At 40.9% G+C, this 19,845-nt stretch overlaps 1 protein-coding gene across 2 annotated transcripts in view; it reads left to right on the top strand.

Annotated features, from left to right (window-relative positions):
- Window positions 1-12,239: 12,239 nt before the first annotated feature.
- The window catches only part of cacfd1 (calcium channel flower domain containing 1), a 14,032-nt gene continuing 6,426 nt past the window's right edge, over window positions 12,240-19,845 (top strand). For both annotated transcript variants that reach the window (XM_062959638.1, XM_062959639.1), the window contains exons 1-4: window positions 12,240-12,487; window positions 17,513-17,585; window positions 17,750-17,875; window positions 17,982-18,089. In XM_062959638.1, coding sequence (XP_062815708.1) covers window positions 12,352-12,487; window positions 17,513-17,585; window positions 17,750-17,875; window positions 17,982-18,089 — 443 coding nt within the window. In that variant the 5' untranslated portion in view covers window positions 12,240-12,351. The remainder of the gene's footprint in view (window positions 12,488-17,512; window positions 17,586-17,749; window positions 17,876-17,981; window positions 18,090-19,845) is intronic.

The raw sequence follows: 19,845 nt of genomic DNA, 5'->3' as shown, positions 1-19,845 counted from the left end.
AGGGGCCTCATATAATCCAGTTCTAATCAGATAATTCTTCAATACTTTATTTCCCATACCACCATACTTCGCCACAGCAACGCGTGGCTGGGCACAGCTAGTATGTGTATGTATGTGTGTGTATATATATATATATATATATATATATATATATGTGTGTGTGTGTGTGTGTGTGTGTGTGTGTGTGTATGTATATATATATATATATATATATATATATATATATATATATACATACATACATACACATACACTAGCTGTGCCCAGCCACGCGTTGCTGTGGCGTTGTCTGGTGGTGTTGGTGAGAAATTGTTGAGATAGTGGTGGTATTGAATGTCTGTTGTAAGGTTGTCTTTATGTTTAGTATGCCCACTGAAGTGGATTATATGGCAGTGTGGAGTCAAGATAATCCAGTTCAAAGCAGATAATATAAGATTCTAAATGGGTTATATAGCTGTGTGGAAGGGCCTTGAGTCTACACTGCCATATAATCCAGTGCAAATTAGATAATCTGTGGAAGAGGCCTAAGTCAGGCCTAACTCTGCCTGTCCCCTGGGCTGAGTAGGTTTGCTAGGAGACCAAGTGGGCGGAGCTTAGCCTTCTAACTGGCAGCAATTGGATAAATACAATTATTCCTCTCCCTCTAATTAGGACTTTATTTTTCTTTTCTTTTTGTTGTATCAACCTAGAGCCGTGAATGATGGGTTGTGTTGTCAAATTTTGAGGTTGGGGGGGCTGTAGTTTTGTTGTTTTGTCCGCTGCCCTGATGCCATCACTCTTTTATATATATAGATGGACACTTTAGCTTTGTTTTTGGTTTTGGTTTTTTTCTCTCGCTCTCCCTTTTTGATCCTTTTTTAATCGCCGTTTTCCTACTTTCTATACAATCAAATGTTCTCACTCTTTTGGTGTTAATTTACTCTATCTTATAAGGTAAAACTTCAATTAAAAAATATTAAAAATATACCACGCGTGCCCAGCCCAAGCCTATTACGGAAGAATTTTGAGTGGCAGCTTGGGCTCCTTTTTTAATTGCGCTCCCATCTTCTTTGTTTATTGAGAAAGCACTCCAAGAAAATGGAAGGAGGGCTACCAAGGAAGGTCACAGCTGAGTAAACAGAAGCGGGAGGCCGACAAGAGCCTGTTCTTACATAACACACACACAAAAAAGGGAGGCTGCCAAAAGTTCATATCTGGGGAGAAGGCGTGTGATAGACAGGTGATATGCAGAAACCCTCTCCTCAACACCAAGGGGATCCTGGGAAGCCGACGGACCGGAAAGAGATTCGCACTCGCTACAAGGGACTAGACAGGACATCGTGCAACTCCTCCGCATAGAGCAGTGGTTCTTAACCTTCCTAATGCCGAGACCCCTTAATACAGTTCCTCGTGTTGCAGTAACCCCCAACCATAACATTACGAGGGTTGAATGGAAAGTAAGGCCTCCACCTTCCTTACTTGGGTCTGGATGGGAATATTTTAATACAAGGGCTATCCAGAAAGTAGATTACGTTTTGGAATTAAGAATGAACAAAGTATAGGAGAAAACATTTACCATATGCAGTTGAAAGCCACACCCAAATATCACTTCTCAACATAGTCACCATTCAAATCTAGGCACTTATCATAGCGATGAATGAGCTTGACAACTCCTTCCCCACCAAACTCTGCCGTTTGCTTTTCCATCTGCGCAGGGTTCCATACTTTGCACTTTAACAACACAACCGTTCAATGCTAAGGCTTTCCCGTCTGCGCAGGGTCCCATACTTCGCACTTTAACAACACAACCGTTCAATGCTAAGGCTTTCCCATCTGCGCAAGGTTCCATACTTCGCACTTTAACAACACAACCGTTCAATGCTAAGGCTTTCCCGTCTGCGCAGGGTCCCATACTTCGCACTTTAACAACACAACCGTTCAATGCTAAGGCTTTCCCATCTGCGCAAGGTTCCATACTTCGCACTTTAACAACACAACCGTTCAGTGCTAAGGCTTTCCCGTCTGCGCAGGGTTCCATACTTCGCTCTTTAACAACACAACCGTTCAATGCTAAGGCTTTCCCATCTGCGCAAGGTCCCAAACTTCGCACTTTAACAACACAACCGTTCAATGCTAAGGCTTTCCCATCTGCGCAGGGTTCCATACTTCGCACTTTAACAACACAACCGTTCAATGCTAAGGCTTTCCCATCTGTGCAGGGTTCCATACTTCGCACTTTAACAACACAACCGTTCAATGCTAAGGCTTCCCCGTCTGTGCAGGGTTCCATACTTCGCACTTTAACAACACAACCGTTCAATGCTAAGGCTTCCCCGTCTGTGCAGGGTTCCATACTTCGCACTTTCACAATACAACCGTTCAATGCTAAGGCTTCCCCGTCTGTGCAGGGTTCCATACTTCGCACTTTAACAACACAACCGTTCAATGCTAAGGCTTTCCCATCTGCGCAGGGTTCCATACTTCGCTCTTTAACAACACAACCGTTCAATGCTAAGGCTTCCCCATCTGCGCAGGGTTCCATACTTCGCTCTTTAACAACACAACCGTTCAATGCTAAGGCTTCCCCATCTGCGCAAGGTTCCATACTTCGCACTTTAACAACACAACCGTTCAATGCTAAGGCTTTCCCATTTGCGCAGGGTTCCATACTTCGCACTTTAACAACACAGCCGTTCAATGCTATGGCTTCCCCGTCTGCGCAGGGTTCCATACTTCGCTCTTTAACAACACAACCGTTCAATGCTAAGGCTTTCCCATCTGCGCAAGGTCCCAAACTTTGCACTTTAACAACACAACCGTTCAATGCTAAGGCTTCCCCATCTGCGCAAGGTTCCATACTTCGCACTTTAACAACACAACCGTTCAATGCTAAAGCTTTCCCATCTGCGCAGGGTCCGAAACTTTGCACTTTAACAACACAACCGTTTAATGCTAAGGCTTCCCCATCTGCGCAGGGCTCCATACTTCGCACTTTAACAACACAACCGTTTAATGCTAAGGCTTTCCCATCTGTGCAGGGTTCCATACTTCGCACTTTAACAACACAACCGTTCAATGCTAAGGCATCCCGCCAAATGGAACTGTAGAGGAGAGTCTACTGAACAAGCCAGTTCCTGCTGCCGACCAGGAGTTATGAAGGTGGAGGCATTACTTTTCATTCAACCCTCGAATTATTATTATTCTACAGTACAGATGCACTCCTACATCTTAGAAGAAGAAGAACTCAACACATTGCAATTGGGAAGAAAAACTAAGGATCTTCTCAAGCTACAACGCCCAGGACTCCAAGCACTGAGCCAAACTGTACTAATTTAACAATGTGGATCTACCCCTAGTCAGGTGCCTCTGCCGAACAACGCAGGCCAAGGAATCCTTTTTAAACATTGACAGGGAATGTAGACAAAACAGCCGCTTCTCAGTTTTCAGGGCCGCCGCTGAGCGGTTTTCTTGGCCTGCGAAAATGGTCCTGGTCCCTTGCCAGAATCTCTGGCTGTTTTCATCAGAGGCGCTGTTATTGTCTAAGGTGCTGTCTGGGACCAGCGACCTTGTCCCGGGCCTGCTACTGAAATTTCCGGCCTCTCTGTTATTCTCCTCTCTCGGTAAGGTGAGATGAAACCCAACACTTTTATTGCCCTTTTTAAAGAGGCTTTATAGTTCCCCCGTCTACTTCATAGACTGCCTGGGCTGCGATATTACTTAAATCCGGGCTGCACAAAGCAGCCATTCGTCAAGGAAAGGAAAGAGTTTTTCAGACTTTGGAAAGAGGCGCAAGAAAGATCACATTCTGCATTTGGCAAAGCTTTAATCCAGCAGATAACGCAACGAGAAGAGAGGGATAGATAGGACATGAAAGATGGAGATATGGAGATACAGGGATGGACATGGAGAGGGAGAGGGATGGAGACAGAATGGAGGTGGAGGTGGAGAGAGGACCATCCCATCCCCATCTCTATCTGTCTCCAAAGATAGAGATGGGATGGAGATAAGGATGGAGATGGAGATAGAGTTGGAGAGAAAGAGAAAGAGATAAGGATGGAGATGGAATTGGAAAGACAGAGATAAGGATGGAGATAGAGATGGCAATGGAGATAGGGAGGGAGATGGATATGGATATGGATATGGAGATAGGGATGGAGATGAAGATGGAGATAAAGACAGAGATGTGGATGGAGAGAGAGATGTGGGTGGGGTGGGGATGGAGATAGGAATGAAGATGGAGATGGAGATGGAGATGGGGATGGAGAAGGAGATGGAGAGAAAGGCAGAGATAAGGATGGAGATAGAGATGGGAATGGGGATGAGGATGGAGATATGGAGATACAGGGATAGGGATGGACATGGAGAGGGAGAGGGATGGAGACAGAATGGAGATGGAGGTGGAGAGAGAGGACCATCCCATCCCCATCTCTATCTGTCTCCAAAGACATACAGATGGAGATGGAGATAGAGATGGAGATAAAGAGAAAGAGATAAGGATGGAGATGGAATTGGAAAGACGGAGATAAGGATGGAGATAGAGATGGTGATGGAGATAAAGGTGGGGATGGGGATAGGAATGGGGATGGAAATGGAGATGGGGATGGAGAAGGACATGGAGATGGAGAGAAAGACATAGATGTGGATGGAGAGAGAGGTGGGTGGGGATGGAGATAGAAATGAAGATGGAGATGAATATGGAGATGGGGGAGGATGGAGAAGGAGATGGAGAGAAAGGCAGAGATAAGGATGGAGATGGAGATGGGGATGAGGATGGAGATAAAGACAGAAATAACAATGGAGATGGAGATGGGGATGGAGATGGAGATGGGGATGGGGATGGAGAAGGAGATGGAGAGAAAGGCAGAGATAAGGATGGAGATGGGGATGGGGATGGGGATGGGGATGGAGAAGGAGATAAAGACAGAGATAACAATGGAGATGGAGATGGGGGTGGAGATGGGGATGGAGATAAGGATGGAGATGGGGATGGGGATGGGGATGGAGATAGTTATGGAGATGGAGATGAGGATGGGGATGGAGATAGGGATGGAGATGGAGATGAATATGGAGATGGGGATGGGGATGGAGAAGGAGATGGAGAGAAAGGCAGAGATAAGGATGGAGATGGAGATGGGGATGAGGATGGAGATAAAGACAGAGATAACAATGGAGATGGAGATGGGGATGGAGATGGAGATGGGGATGGGGATGGAGAAGGAGATGGAGAGAAAGGCAGAGATAAGGATGGAGATGGGGATGGGGATGGGGATGGAGAAGGAGATAAAGACAGAGATAACAATGGAGATGGAGATGGGGATGGAGATGGGGATGGAGATAAGGATGGAGATGGAGATGGGGATGGGGATGGAGAAGGAGATAAAGACAGAGATAACAATGGAGATGGAGATGGGGATGGAGATGGGGATGGAGATAAGGATGGAGATGGAGATGGGGATGAGGATGGAGATAAAGACAGAGATAACAATGGAGATGGAGATGGGGATGGAGATGGAGATGGGGATGGGGATGGAGAAGGAGATGGAGAGAAAGGCAGAGATAAGGATGGAGATGGGGATGGGGATGGGGATGGAGAAGGAGATAAAGACAGAGATAACAATGGAGATGGAGATGGGGATGGAGATGGGGATGGAGATAAGGATGGAGATGGAGATGGGGATGAGGATGGAGATAAAGACAGAAATAACAATGGAGATGGAGATGGGGATGGAGATGGGGATGGAGATGGGGATGGGGATGGAGAAGGAGATGGAGAGAAAGGCAGAGATAAGGATGGAGATGGGGATGGGGATGGAGATAAGGATGGAGATGGGGATGGGGATGGAGATAGTTATGGAGATGGAGATGAGGATGGGGATGGAGATAGGGATGGAGATGGAGATGATGGATATTTAGGGGGTGGGGATGGAGATGGAGAAGGAGATGGAGATGGAGATGATGGAGATTTAGCGGGTTGGGGATGGAGATAGGGATGGAAATGGGGATGGATGGGGATGAAGATGGAGATAGGGATGGAGAGAAAGACAGAGAAAAGGATGGAGATGGGGTGGGAATGGGGATGGAGATAGTTATGGAGATGGAGATGAGGATGGGGATGGAGATAGGGATGGAGATAGGGATGGAGATGGAGATGATGGAGATTTAGGGGGTTGGGGATGAAGATGGGGATGGAGAGAAAGAGAGAAAAGGATGGAGATGGAGATGTGGTGGGAATGGGGATGGAGATAGTTATGGAGATGGAGATGATGGAGATGGAGGGGGATGGGAATGGAGATGGGGAAGGAGATGGGGATGGAGATGACTGAATTTGAGATAATCCAATCTACAAAAGACGAACCCACAAACGTGGAGGGCCGACTGTATTATATATACATTATATCCCTCAACTCCACTCCTGCAAGAATGTATCAGTGTCAGCCAAACATTTTGGAAATCGTTTGGGAAAATGTTTACAGGAAAGTAGTAAATAGTTGGCATTGCCATTTTAGGCGAGGAGAGAACTATGTTTCCATTCGACCAAATAGAACAAAACAACCCTCAAGAACACCCAAACCAATTTGCCAGAGCTCAGATTCTGACCATGTTGAACCCATATATTGCCATTTGTCCTCCCTTGAACTTGTAGCACCGGCCCAAGTGGTATCAGGCCACACGAGTGCTGAAGCGCATGCTCTTGTATGCGCAGATGGTCCCGATGTGGTCATCTTCCCATGTGCTTGAAAGGACCACAAGACCTTGAAGCAGCTGGACATTTCGGTGCTTCATCTCCCAAGAATGCCAGAAATGCTTGTCTCTGCAGCGGCGGCCAAGATCAATTCCGCGGCCAACGAAAACGCTGATGTTCTCTGTCCCGGCAGTTTCATTACCTTTTCTAAACACACTCATCTATAACTCCCAGGATTCCCTATTATGGAGCCATAGGTGTCCAATTGCATTTACTCCACTCTGGAGATGCACCCCAAACTATATCTCCCAGGATTCCCTATCATGGAGCCATAGGTGTCCAACTGCATTCATTCCACTCTGGAGATGCACCCCAAACTATAACTCCCAGGATTCCCTATCATGGAGCCATAGGTGTCCAACTGCATTCATTCCACTCTGGAGATGCACCCCAAACTATAACTCCCAGGATTCCCTATCATGGAGCCATAGGTGTCCAATTGCATTTACTCCACTCTGGAGATGCACCCCAAACTATAACTCCCAGGATTCCCTATCATGGAGCCATAGGTGTCCAACTGCATTCATTCCACTCTGGAGATGCACCCCAAACTATAACTCCCAGGATTCCCTATCATGGAGCCATAGGTGTCCAACTGCATTCATTCCACTCTGGAGATGCACCCCAAACTATATCTCCCAGGATTCCCTATCATGGAGCCATAGGTGTCCAATTGCATTTACTCCACTCTGGAGATGCACCCCAAACTATAACTCCCAGGATTCCCTATCATGGAGCCATAGGTGTCCAACTGCATTCATTCCACTCTGGAGATGTACCCCAAACTATAACTCCCAGGATTCCCTACCATACCACAAACTATAACTCCCAGGGTTCCCTACCATACCCCAAACTATATCTCCCAGGATTCCCTATCATGGAGCCATAAGTGTCCAACTACATTTACTCCACTCTGGAGATGCACCCCAAACTATAACTCCCAGGATTCCCTACCATACCCCAAACTATAACTCCCAGGATTCCCTACCATACCCCAAACTATAACTCCCAGGATTCCCTACCATACCCCAAACTATAACTCCCAGGGTTCCCTATCATGGAGCCATAGGTGTCCAACTGCATTCATTCTAGTCTGGAGATGCACCCCAAACTATAACTCCCAGGATTCCCTATTATGGAACCATAGCTGTCCAACTACATTCGTTCCAGTCTGGAGATGCACCCCAAACTATAACTCCCAGGATTCCTTACCAAACCCCAAACTATAACTCCCAGGGTTCCCTATTATGGAGCCATAGGTGTCCAACTGCATTCATTCTAGTCTGGAGATGCACCCCAAACTATAACTCCCAGGATTCCCTATTATGGAACCATAGCTGTCCAACTACATTCGTTCCAGTCTGGAGATGCACCCCAAACTATAACTCCCAGGATTCCTTACCAAACCCCAAACTATAACTCCCAGGGTTCCCTATTATGGAGCCATAGGTGTCCAACTGCATTCATTCTAGTCTGGAGATGCACCCCAAACTATAACTCCCAGGATTCCCTATTATGGAACCATAGCTGTCCAACTACATTCGTTCCAGTCTGGAGATGCACCCCAAACTATAACTCCCAGGATTCCTTACCAAACCCCAAACTATAACTCCCAGGATTCCTTACTATGGAGCCATAGGTGTCCAACTGCATTCATTCCAGTCTGGAGATGCACCCCAAACTATAACTCCCAGGATTCCTTACCAAACCCCAAACTATAACTCCCAGGATTCCCTATCACGGATCCATAGGTGCACCCCAGCTCCTCTTCCGGACTGCTTTTCTTAGGCCTTGCTCCGATATCAGGATCCCGTTTTTCCCGCCTCGGTTTTCTTCTCGAGAGGCGATAAAGTTCCGACTTTTTCAGACATATCATAAATACAGACGGCAGAAACGAATGTCATGGACCTGCCGCAGGAAAAGAGGGGACGGCGGGGGTCTCTGTTCCAGCCGTTTGCTTAACATTCCCCTTGTTGTTCTTGGAACGGGGGGCTTTATAGATCCGTGCCAGATGCAATTATGCGCTTGACATCTTTCTCTTTCTTTATGCATTCTGCCTTTCTCATACGTCTGAGGGAATCTGCACTTGGGAATGAATTAGAACTGCCAAGGATATGGGATCCTGGGAGTTGTAGTTTCCCAAGGTATTTTGCCTTCTTGAACCGCTATGGCTCGGATCTATGCGATCCCGGGAGTTGTCGTTTCACAAGTTCCATTGCCTTCCGGCGGAGCCCTTAGTAGCGCAGCGGGTTACACCGCCGAGCTGCTGAAATTGCGGTTCAAATCCGGGGAACGGGGTGAGCTCCCACGGTTAGCCCCAGCTTCTGCCAACCTAGCAGTTCGAAAACATGCCAAGGTGAGTAGATCAATAGGTACCGCTCTGGCGGGAAGGTAACAGTCGTGCCGGTCGATCCCGGGGGTTGTAGTATGGCAAGGCACTAACACTTGGAGGATGAAGTTCAAATCCCAATATTTATTTTTTTATATATATATATATATATATATATATATTAGCTTTGCCCGGCCACGCGTTGCTATGGCTTATGCTTTCAGAGTGTTGCTCTTTATTTACTGTCCTGATTTTAGAGATTATATTGTTCTGTATTATTATATCACAGTAATTATTACATATTATATTTATAATCTTATATTATCTGCTTAGAACTGGATTATATGAGGCCCCTTCTACACAGCTGTATAAAATGCACACTGAAGTGTGGAGTCAAGATAATCCAGTTCAAAGCAGATAATATAAGGTTATAAACGGGTTATATAGCTGTGTGGAAGGGCCTTGAGTCTGCACTGCCATATAATCCAGTTAAAATCTGATAATCTGTATTTTATAGGCAGTGTGGAAGAGGCCTAAGTGAGGCCTAACTCTGCCTGTCCCCTGGGCTGAGTGGGTTGCTAGGAGACCAAGTGGGCGCAGCTTAGCCTTCTAACTGGCAGCAATTGGATAAAAACAATTATTCCTCTCCCTCTAATTAGGACTTTATTTTTCTTTTCTTTTTGTTGTATGAACGTAGAGGCATGGATGAGGGGTTGTGCTGCCAAGTTTAGTGTTTCTGGGGTGTGTAGTTTTGTTGTTTTGTCCTAGGCCGAAATTTCATTACCCTTTTATATATATATATATATATATATATATATATAAATCCTGGGAGTTGTAGTTTTCAAGGCACTAACACCTGGAAGGTAAATGGTTAGATTTAGGCATCCTGGGAGTTGTAGTTTTCAAGGCACTATCACCTGGAGGATGAATGGTTAGGTTTAGCAATCCTGGAAGTTGTAGTTTTCAAGGCACTTACACCTAGATAAACGGCTAGGTTTAGGCATCCTGGGAGTTGTAGTTTCCAAGGCACTTACACCTAGATAAACGGCTAGGTTTAGGCATCCTGGGAGTTGTAGTTTCCAAGGCACTTACACCTAGATAAACGGCTAGGTTTAGGCATCCTGGGAGTTGTAGTTTCCAAGGCACTTACACCTAGATAAACGGCTAGGTTTAGGCATCCTGGGAGTTGTAGTTTCCAAGGCACTTACACCTAGATAAACGGCTAGGTTTAGGCATCCTGGGAGTTGTAGTTTCCAAGGCACTTACACCTAGATAAACGGCTAGGTTTAGGCATCCTGGGAGTTGTAGTTTCCAAGGCACTAGAACCTAGATAAATTATTAGGTTTAGGCATCCTGGGAGTTGTAGTTTCCAAGGCACTAACACCTAGATAAATGATTAAGTTTAGGCATCCTGGGAGTTGTAGTTTTCAAGGCACTTACACCTAGGTAAACGGCTAGGTTTAGGCATCCTGGGAGTTGTAGTTTTCAAGGCACTTAGTCGGCAAAATATTGGACATTATATATATATATATATATATATATAGAGAGAGAGAGAGAGAGAGAGAGAGAGAGAGAGCATTCCTGAGCACTGCCTTTCTTTCTCCCTCGGAGACTATAAGCCACGGCTCTGGTTAATTTCATCTTTTTTGGCTTCGCTCGGGCTCCATTCAGCTGAACATTGTTGGCCAGACAACGGGTTTGGTCCACTGACTACATAGATTCATCTCTAGTCAAGCAGCACTTCTTTTTCGAAAAATAAAATAAAATATTACTTCCATAGCATTGAGCCCTGGCAGGTAAATAGAGTCAAAATGCATTTATTCTACAATGTAGATATTATTATTATTAATAATAATAATAATAATACTATTATTAATATTAATATCATATTATTATTATTATTATTACCAGCTTGGGTAATGGCACGCCGTTATCTTCCTGCCAGAGCAGTACCTATTGATATACTCACATTTTTTGCATGTTTTCGAACTGCTAGGTTGGCAGAAGCTGGGGCTCACCTTGCTCACCCTGGATTAATATAATAATAATAATAATAATAATAATAATAATAATAATAATAATATGCATCTTAAATGTCTCCCCAAACACCAGTTCCTCCCTGGATTAATATAATAATAATAAAAATAATACTGTGCATCTTAAAAATCTCCCCAAATTCCTCCCCGGATCAATATAATAATAATAAAAATAATAATGTGCATCTTAAAAGTCTCCCCAAATTCCTCCCTGGATTAATATTATAATAATAATAATAATAATAATAAGAAGAAGAAGAAGAAGAAGAAGAAGAAAAATAATAATTAGCATCTTAACAGTCTCCCCAAACACCAGTTCCTCCCTGGATTAATATAATAATAATAATAATAATAATAATAATAATAATAATAATAATAATGTTCATCTTAAAAGTCTCCCCAAATTCCTCCCTGGATTAATCTAATAATAATAATAATAATAATATGCATCTTAAAAGTCTCCCCAAATTCCTCCCTGGATTAATCTAATAATAATAATAATAATAATAATAATAATAATAATAATAATAATAATAATAATATGCATCTTAAAAGTCTCCCCAAATTCCTCCCTGGATTAATCTAATAATAATAATAATAATAAGCATCTTAAAAGTCTCCCCAAACAACAATTCCTCCGTGGATTAATCTAATAATAATAATAGTAATAATAATAATAATAATAATAATAATAATAATAATAATAATAATAATAATAATAATAATAATAATAATAATAATATGCCTCTTAAAAGTCTCCCCAAACAACAATTCCTGGGATCTCATAGGGCTGAGCTTTATATATATATATAAAGCATCCAAGGGGTGCATCTACACTGTGGAAGGAATGCAGTTTTGCCCCACTTGCACTATATATATAATGGGATCAAACTGCATTAATTCTGCAATGTAGAAAAGATTGCATCTTTGGCTCTGAAAAGCCTTTGCTATATAGCTGTATCCTGGCTATTGTTTTCTATGGCCACAGCGGCATCTGCTGGTCACTCTATGAATAGCAGCCCTGCTTCCAGTCCAAAGGTGCAAGAAAGAGACCCTTGCCCCCCTCCCTTGACCAAACAGGTGGACATCCCATAATGCAATGCAAAAAAAAAAGAGGGGGGGAGGACTGGCTCCAAAGGGGGCGGGGCTCTCCTCTCTTTCCATTGCAAGGCACACCAGGAGAGAGAAGCAGCTGGGCCCTGGCTGCCTTGCAAGGAGGCTTGGGCATGCATTGAGGACTAGCGCCTTGGGTGCAAAAAGCAAAGATGGTCCCCCAAGAGGAGCAGCAGCAGCCTGGAGGGGATGCAAGCCCTGGGGCCCCCCAGGAAGCCCCCCAGGAAGATGGCATGACCTGGTGGTACAAGTGGCTCTGCAGGATGGCTGGGGTCCTTGGAGGCATCTGTGAGTTGGGCTCCCCCCACCCCAAATACCATCAGACCCTATAGATAGCCTATACCCCTATGTATCCCTATACTGTATATCCTTATAACCCTTGATCTCTATATCCCTATGTATCCCTGTATCATATATCCCATATATGCCATATATGTGTGTGCATATATAACCCTATATAACCCTATATCATATATCCCTATAATATACACACACACATATATATTCCTATTCTCTCTCCCTATATGTGTGTATATATATATATATATCCCTATAATGTATATCCCTATAACCATGTATCTCTATACCCCATATATCCCATATGTGTGTGTGCATATATAACCCTATATCATATATCCCTATAATATACACACACTTATATATATTCCTATTCTCTCTCCCTATATGTGTATATATATATATATATCCCTATAATGTATATCCCTATAACCATGTATCTCTATACCCCATATATCCCATATGTGTGTGTGCATATATAACCCTATATAACCCTATATCATATATCCCTATAATATACACACACTTATATATATTCCTATTCTCTCTCCCTATATGTGTATATATATATATATATCCCTATAATGTATATCCCTATAACCATGTATCTCTATACCCCATATATCCCATATGTGTGTGTGCATATATAACCCTATATAACCCTATATCATATATCCCTATAATATACACACACTTATATATATTCCTATTCTCTCTCCCTATATGTGTATATATATATATATCCCTATAATGTATATCCCTATAACCATGTATCTATACCCCATATATCCCATATATGTGTGTGATATAATCCTATATCCCTATGTCATATATCCCTATAATATACACACACATATATATTCCTATTCTTTCTCCCTTATATATATATGTATCCCTATAATGCATATCCTTATAACCCTTGATCTCTATATCCCTATGTATCCCTGTATCATATATCCCATATATCCCATATATGTGTGTGCATATATAACCCTATATAACCCTATATCATATATCCCTATAATATGCACACACACATATATATTCCTATTCTTTCTCCCTTATATATATGTGTATCCCTATAATGTATATCCTTATAACCCTTGATCTCTATATCCCTATGTATCCCTATATCATATATCCCATATATCCCATATATGTGTGTGCATATATAACCCTATATAACCCTATATCCCTATAATCACTTTTCTGATAATATATATCTATATCCTTATGATAATATATCCCTATAATATACAGTATATATAATGTATATCCCTATAATCATTTATCTGATAATATATATATCTATATCCCTATGACAATATATCCCTGTATCTTATATCCCTATAATATACATACATATAATGTATATCCCTATAATCATTTATCTGATAATATATATTTATTTCCCTATGATACTATATCCCTGTATCATATATCCCTATAATATACATATATATAAAGTATATGCCTATAATCATTTATCTGATAATATAGATCTATATCCCTGTATCATATATCCCTATTATACATAATCTCTATACTTTCTCTCAATCTCTCTCTCTCTCTCTCTCTCTATATATATATATATATATATATATATACATACAGATACCTATATGCTATATCCCTGTATCATATATTCCTATACTCTATATACCTCTATCTATACCCCTGTATTTTATAGCTCTATATCCCTATATATCCCTGTATCATATATCCTTGTGGTATATATATATATATATATATATATATATATATATAGTGGCCACGGTGGCGCAGCGGGTTAAACCGCTAAGCTGCCGAACTTGCTAACCGAAAGGTCGGCAGTTCGAATCCGAGGAGCGGGGTGAGCTCCCGCTGTTAGCTCCAGCTCCTGCCAACCTAGCAGTTCGGAAACATGCAAACGTGAGTAGATCAATAGGTACCGCTCTGGCGGGAAGGTAACGGTGCCCCATGCCGTCATGCCAATGGCCACGTGACCTTGGAGGTGTCTACGGACAACGCCGGCTCATCAATAATAATAATAATAGTAATGAAAATAAATGGAAGACAAGACATTTAGCATGTGATTTTAGAAAGGCAGAGACTCAGGGCTGGTGCTGAAACTTGAAACTTGATCCTGCCCAGCCCTTTGGGATTTGTAGTAGCCGTGACGAACATTTGCCGGAGGCTTTTTCTCCCCAAAGTCATTAAAGTTTCAGCAAGGCATCCATTGCCCGTAACGTAATCCCAGAATCATTGGCTCGAGGGACGGGCTGATCCGGCTGCTGAGTTGACAATAATGCTATAAAGAAGGTTAAAAACATGCACACTATATATATATATATAGATATAGATATAGATATATAGATATATAGATATGACACCAACAAAGGAAACACACAACAAGCCAACCATATAAGCCTGTAATGACATGTTGCTCTTTTCATTGCCTCTAAAAATACTTGTTGTTGTTGTTGTTGTTGTTGTCCGCTTCAGGCGCTGAATGGTTTTCTTCTATTTATTTTCATGATGATGATGATGATGATTATTATTATTATTGATGCCGGTGACCGAAAGTCAGTATGGAAGAAAAATCACCATCATCATTATTAATGCAGATAACAAAGCCAACATGGGAAAAAAACCATAATAATAATAATAATAATAATAATAATAATAATAATAATAATAATAATAATAATGATGATGATGCTGCAGGTGATTGAATGGCAACATGAAAGAATTATTATTATTATTATTATTATTATTATTATTATTATTATTATGCAGGTGACCGAATGCCAGTATGGAAGAATAATAATAATAATAATTATTATTATTATTATTATTATTATGCAGTTGACTGAATGCCAGCATGGAATAATAATAATAATTATTATTATTATTATTATTATTATTATGCAGGTGACCGAATGCTAGCATGGAAGAAATATTATTATTATTATTATTATGCAGGTGACTGAATGCCAGCATGGAAGAAATATTATTATTATTATTATTATTATTATTATTATTATTATTATGCAGGTGACTGAATGCCAGCATGGAAGAATTATTAATATTATTATTATGAAGGTGACTGAATGCCAGCATGGAAGAATTATTATTATTATTATTATTATTATTATTATTATTATTATTATTATTATTATTATGCAGGTGACCGAATGCCAGCATGGAAGAATAATAATAATAATAATAATTATTATTATTATTATTATTATTATTATTATTGTTATGCAGGTAACTGAATGCCAGCATGGAAGAATTATTATTATTATTATTATTATTATTATTATTATTATGCAGGTGACTGAATGCCAGCATGGAATAATAATAATAATAATAATAATAATAATAATAATAATAATAATAATAATGCAGGTGACTGAATGCCAGCATAGAATTATTATTATTATTATTATTATTATTATTATTATTATGCAGGTGACCGAATGTCAGTATAGTATTATTATTATTATTATTATTATTATTATTATGCAGACGACCAATTGCCAGCATGGAAGAATTATTATTATAATTGTTATTATTATTATGTTTATTTATATCCTGCTTTTTCTCTCCATATGGAGACCCAAAGTGGCTCACAACTAAAAGCATTAAAACAAAAGAAACTATTATTATTATCATTATCATTGATGCAGGAAACCAAAAGCTGGCATCATCATCACCATCAACATTATTGATGCAAATAACAAAGCCAGCATGGAAGAAAAAACATATTATTATTATTATTATTATTATTATTATTATTATTATTATTATTATTATCATCATCGATACAGGCGATGAAAAGACTAGCATGGAAGAAAAAACATATATTATTAATATTATTATTATTATTATTATTATTATTATTATTATTATTATCATCGATACAGGCGACGAAAAGACTAGCATGGAAGAAAAACATTATTAGTAGTAATAGTAGTAGTAGTAGTATCATCATCATCATCATCATCATCATCATAATGCAGGTGACCGAAAGCCAGCATGGAAGAAAAAACGTTGTTGTTGTTGATGATGTTATTGATGCAGGTGACCGAAAGCTGGCATGGAAGAAGAAACATTATTATTATTATTATTATTATTATTATTATTATTTTATTATGACACAGCAAACAAGATAGATATGCTGGATTTCATATCACAAAATCACAAGTCGAACACTTCCCAAGTGTCTAGGACTGTGTGATATTATTACTGATGCAAATAACAAAGCCAACATGGAAGAAAAAACATTATTATTATTATTATCATTGACGCAACGACATAGTATGACACAGCAAACAAGATATGCTGAATTTCTTTATTATTATTATTATTATTATTATTATTATTATTATTATTATTATTGATGCAGGTGACAAAAAGGCTGGCATGGAAGAAAAACATTATTATTATCATCATCATCTCCATCAGTCATCTGCACACCAGCACCCTGATGAATTGGTTGCAATTGTCTGCCACACCAATTCCTCTGTTCAGTGTCAGACTTAAAAACATCCGTAGTCTGAAGTCCAAATATTTATTTCAATATCGATAATACATATTTGCAAAGCACAGCAAAAGCCATCGCTCTGAGCTGGCATTCTTCTATAGCCTCTTCGCTCGGCAAGCACCAGCTCAACACACACAGAGATAAGAAAGCACATTCCTCAGTCTGCAGGAAGTTCAACCTCCAAGGAATCATGCCTGATAGGTCATAGCAGTCACAACAGGCTGTCAGTCAAAACTAACCTGCTGTTAACTGTTTCATTGCTGAAACACACACTCTTGCACAACAGCAGAAAACACTTGATTTACATTTCATACACATACAACCAGAATCCAACATCATCATCATCGATGATGATGCAGGTGACCGAAAGCCGGCATGGAAGAAAAAGCGTTGTTGTTGTTGATGATGTTATTGATGCAAGTGACCCAAAGCCAGCATGGAAGAAGAAACATTCTTGTTGTTGTTGTTGTTATTATTTCTTCCAGCCTGTGCCATTTCCGGCCTCTGGATGTGTGTCACCATCCACCCGCTCAACATTGCCGCCGGAGTCTGGATGATGTGAGTAAAGCCTTGTGTCAATGAATATCATTTGGCTTCCGAAGTCTTTCAACCCTACGGAAATGAAGGACTTCAGTTGGGAGGACATAGCTTGGTGGTTGGCTCTCCCAGAAAAATACGACAGGTCTTCTTCTATTTGTTGAGTTGTGCTTCTCGCCGCCCAGGTTGAACGCCTTCGTCCTCATCCTGTGCGAGGCTCCGTTTTGCTGCCAGTTCGTCGAATTCGCAAACGTGGTCTCGGCCAGAGCGGATCGGCTCCGTCCGTGGCAGAAAGCGGCCTTTTATTGTGGGTAAGCGCACCACGTTCTTACGTCAGACCTAGGCAGTGCTTAGTGTGGCAACACAACCTCCTTTTTCTACCTGAGATTGACGCGAGCTTTTCTTCCCGCCCTTTAGGATGGCAATCTTCCCCGTCATCCTGAGCTTGACGTTGACGACGTTGATCGGCAACGCCATCGCCTTCGCCACCGGAGTGCTTTACGGGCTTTCGGCACTGGGCAAAAAGTAAGCCAAAACAACCTTATCATCACCGTTATCATCACCATCATTTGTAGTACTTTTATAATATTTACTAGCTTTGCCCAGCCACGTGTTGCTGTGGCTTATGGGAATCCTTTGTTGGCCAGGTGGAATAGCAGTGAATAGCCTTGCAGCCTCAAAGCCTGGCCGTTTTCTGGAGTAGCTGGAGTAGCACCTCAATCAAAGAGCCACTGTGAAGCCTGGCTCCTTCCTTAGTAGGGGAATCCTTGTTTGGCCAGATTGAATTGCACTGAATAGCCTTGCAGTCTCAAAGCCTGGCCGTTTTCTGGAGTAGCTGGAGCTTTTTGTTGTATGAACGTAGAGGCACATAATCTGTATTTTATAGGCAGTGTGGAAGAGGCCTAAGTGAGGCCTAACTTTGCCTGTCCCCTGGACTGAATGGGTTGCTAGGAGACCAAGTGGGTGGAGCTTAGCCTTCTAACTGGCAGCAATTGGATTAAAGCAATTATTCCTCTCCCTCTAATTAGGACTTTATTTTTCTTTTCTTTTTGTTGTATGAACGTAGAGGCAGATAATCTGTATTTTATAAGCAGTGTGGAAGAGGCCTAAGTGAGGCCTAACTCTGCCTGTCCCCTGGACTGAATGGGTTGCTAGGAGACCAAGTGGGTGGAGCTTAGCCTTCTAACTGGCAGCAATTGGATTAAAGCAATTATTCCTCTCCCTCTAATTAGGACTTTATTTTTCTTTCCTTTTTGTTGTATGAACGTAGAGGCATGGATGAGGGGTTGTGCTGCCAAGTTTAGTGTTTCTGGGACGTGTAGTTTTGTTGTTTTGTCCTAGGCCGAAATTTCATTACCCTTTTATATATATAGATATAAATAATATTATTATAGTATATTATTATTGGTATAATATTGTATTGCATTATAATATTATTATCAATACAGTAGAGTCTCACTTATCCAACATAAATGGACCGGCATAATGTTGGATAAGCGAATATGTTGGATAATAAGGAGAGATTAAGAAAAAGCATATTAAACATCAAAATAGGTTATGATTTTACAAATTAAGCAGCAAAACATCATGTTATACAACAAATTTGACAGAAAAAGTAGTTCATTACACAGTAATGCTATATAGTAATTACTGTATTTACGAATTTAGCACCAAAATATCACGATATATTGAAAACATTGACTACAAAAATGCATTGGATCATCCAGAATGTTGGATAACTGAGACTCTACTGTATTATAAGTATATACAATATATTATATATTTATAAATTATTGTATATTATACTAGCTTTGCCCGGCCATGTGTTGCTGTGGCTTATGGGAATCCTTTGTTGGCCAGGTGGAATAGCAGTGAATAGCCTTGCAGTCTCAAAGCCTGGCCGTTTTCTGGAGGAGCTGGAGCTTTTTGTTGTATGAATTGTTGAGGTAGTGGTGGTACTGAATGTCTGTTGTATGGCTGTCTTTATGTTTAGTATGCACACTGAAGTGGATTATCTGGCAGTGTGGAGTCAAGATAATCCAGTTCAAAGCAGATAATATAAGATTCTAAATGGGTTATATAGCTGTGTGGAAGGGCCTTGAGTCTACGCTGCCATATAATCCAGTGCAAATTAGATAATCTGTGGAAGAGGCCTAAGTGAGGCCTAACTCTGCCTGTGCCCTGGGCTGAGTGGGTTGCTAGGAGACCAAGTGGGCGGAGCTTAGCCTTCAAACTGGCAGCAATTGGATAAAAACTATTATTCCTCTCCCTGTAATTAGGA

This window comes from Anolis carolinensis, unplaced genomic scaffold (genome assembly GCF_035594765.1).
Source record: "Anolis carolinensis isolate JA03-04 unplaced genomic scaffold, rAnoCar3.1.pri scaffold_7, whole genome shotgun sequence".
In the NCBI taxonomy this organism is placed as follows: Eukaryota; Metazoa; Chordata; class Lepidosauria; order Squamata; family Dactyloidae; genus Anolis; species Anolis carolinensis.
This window is presented reverse-complemented; position numbering and strand designations above follow the sequence as displayed.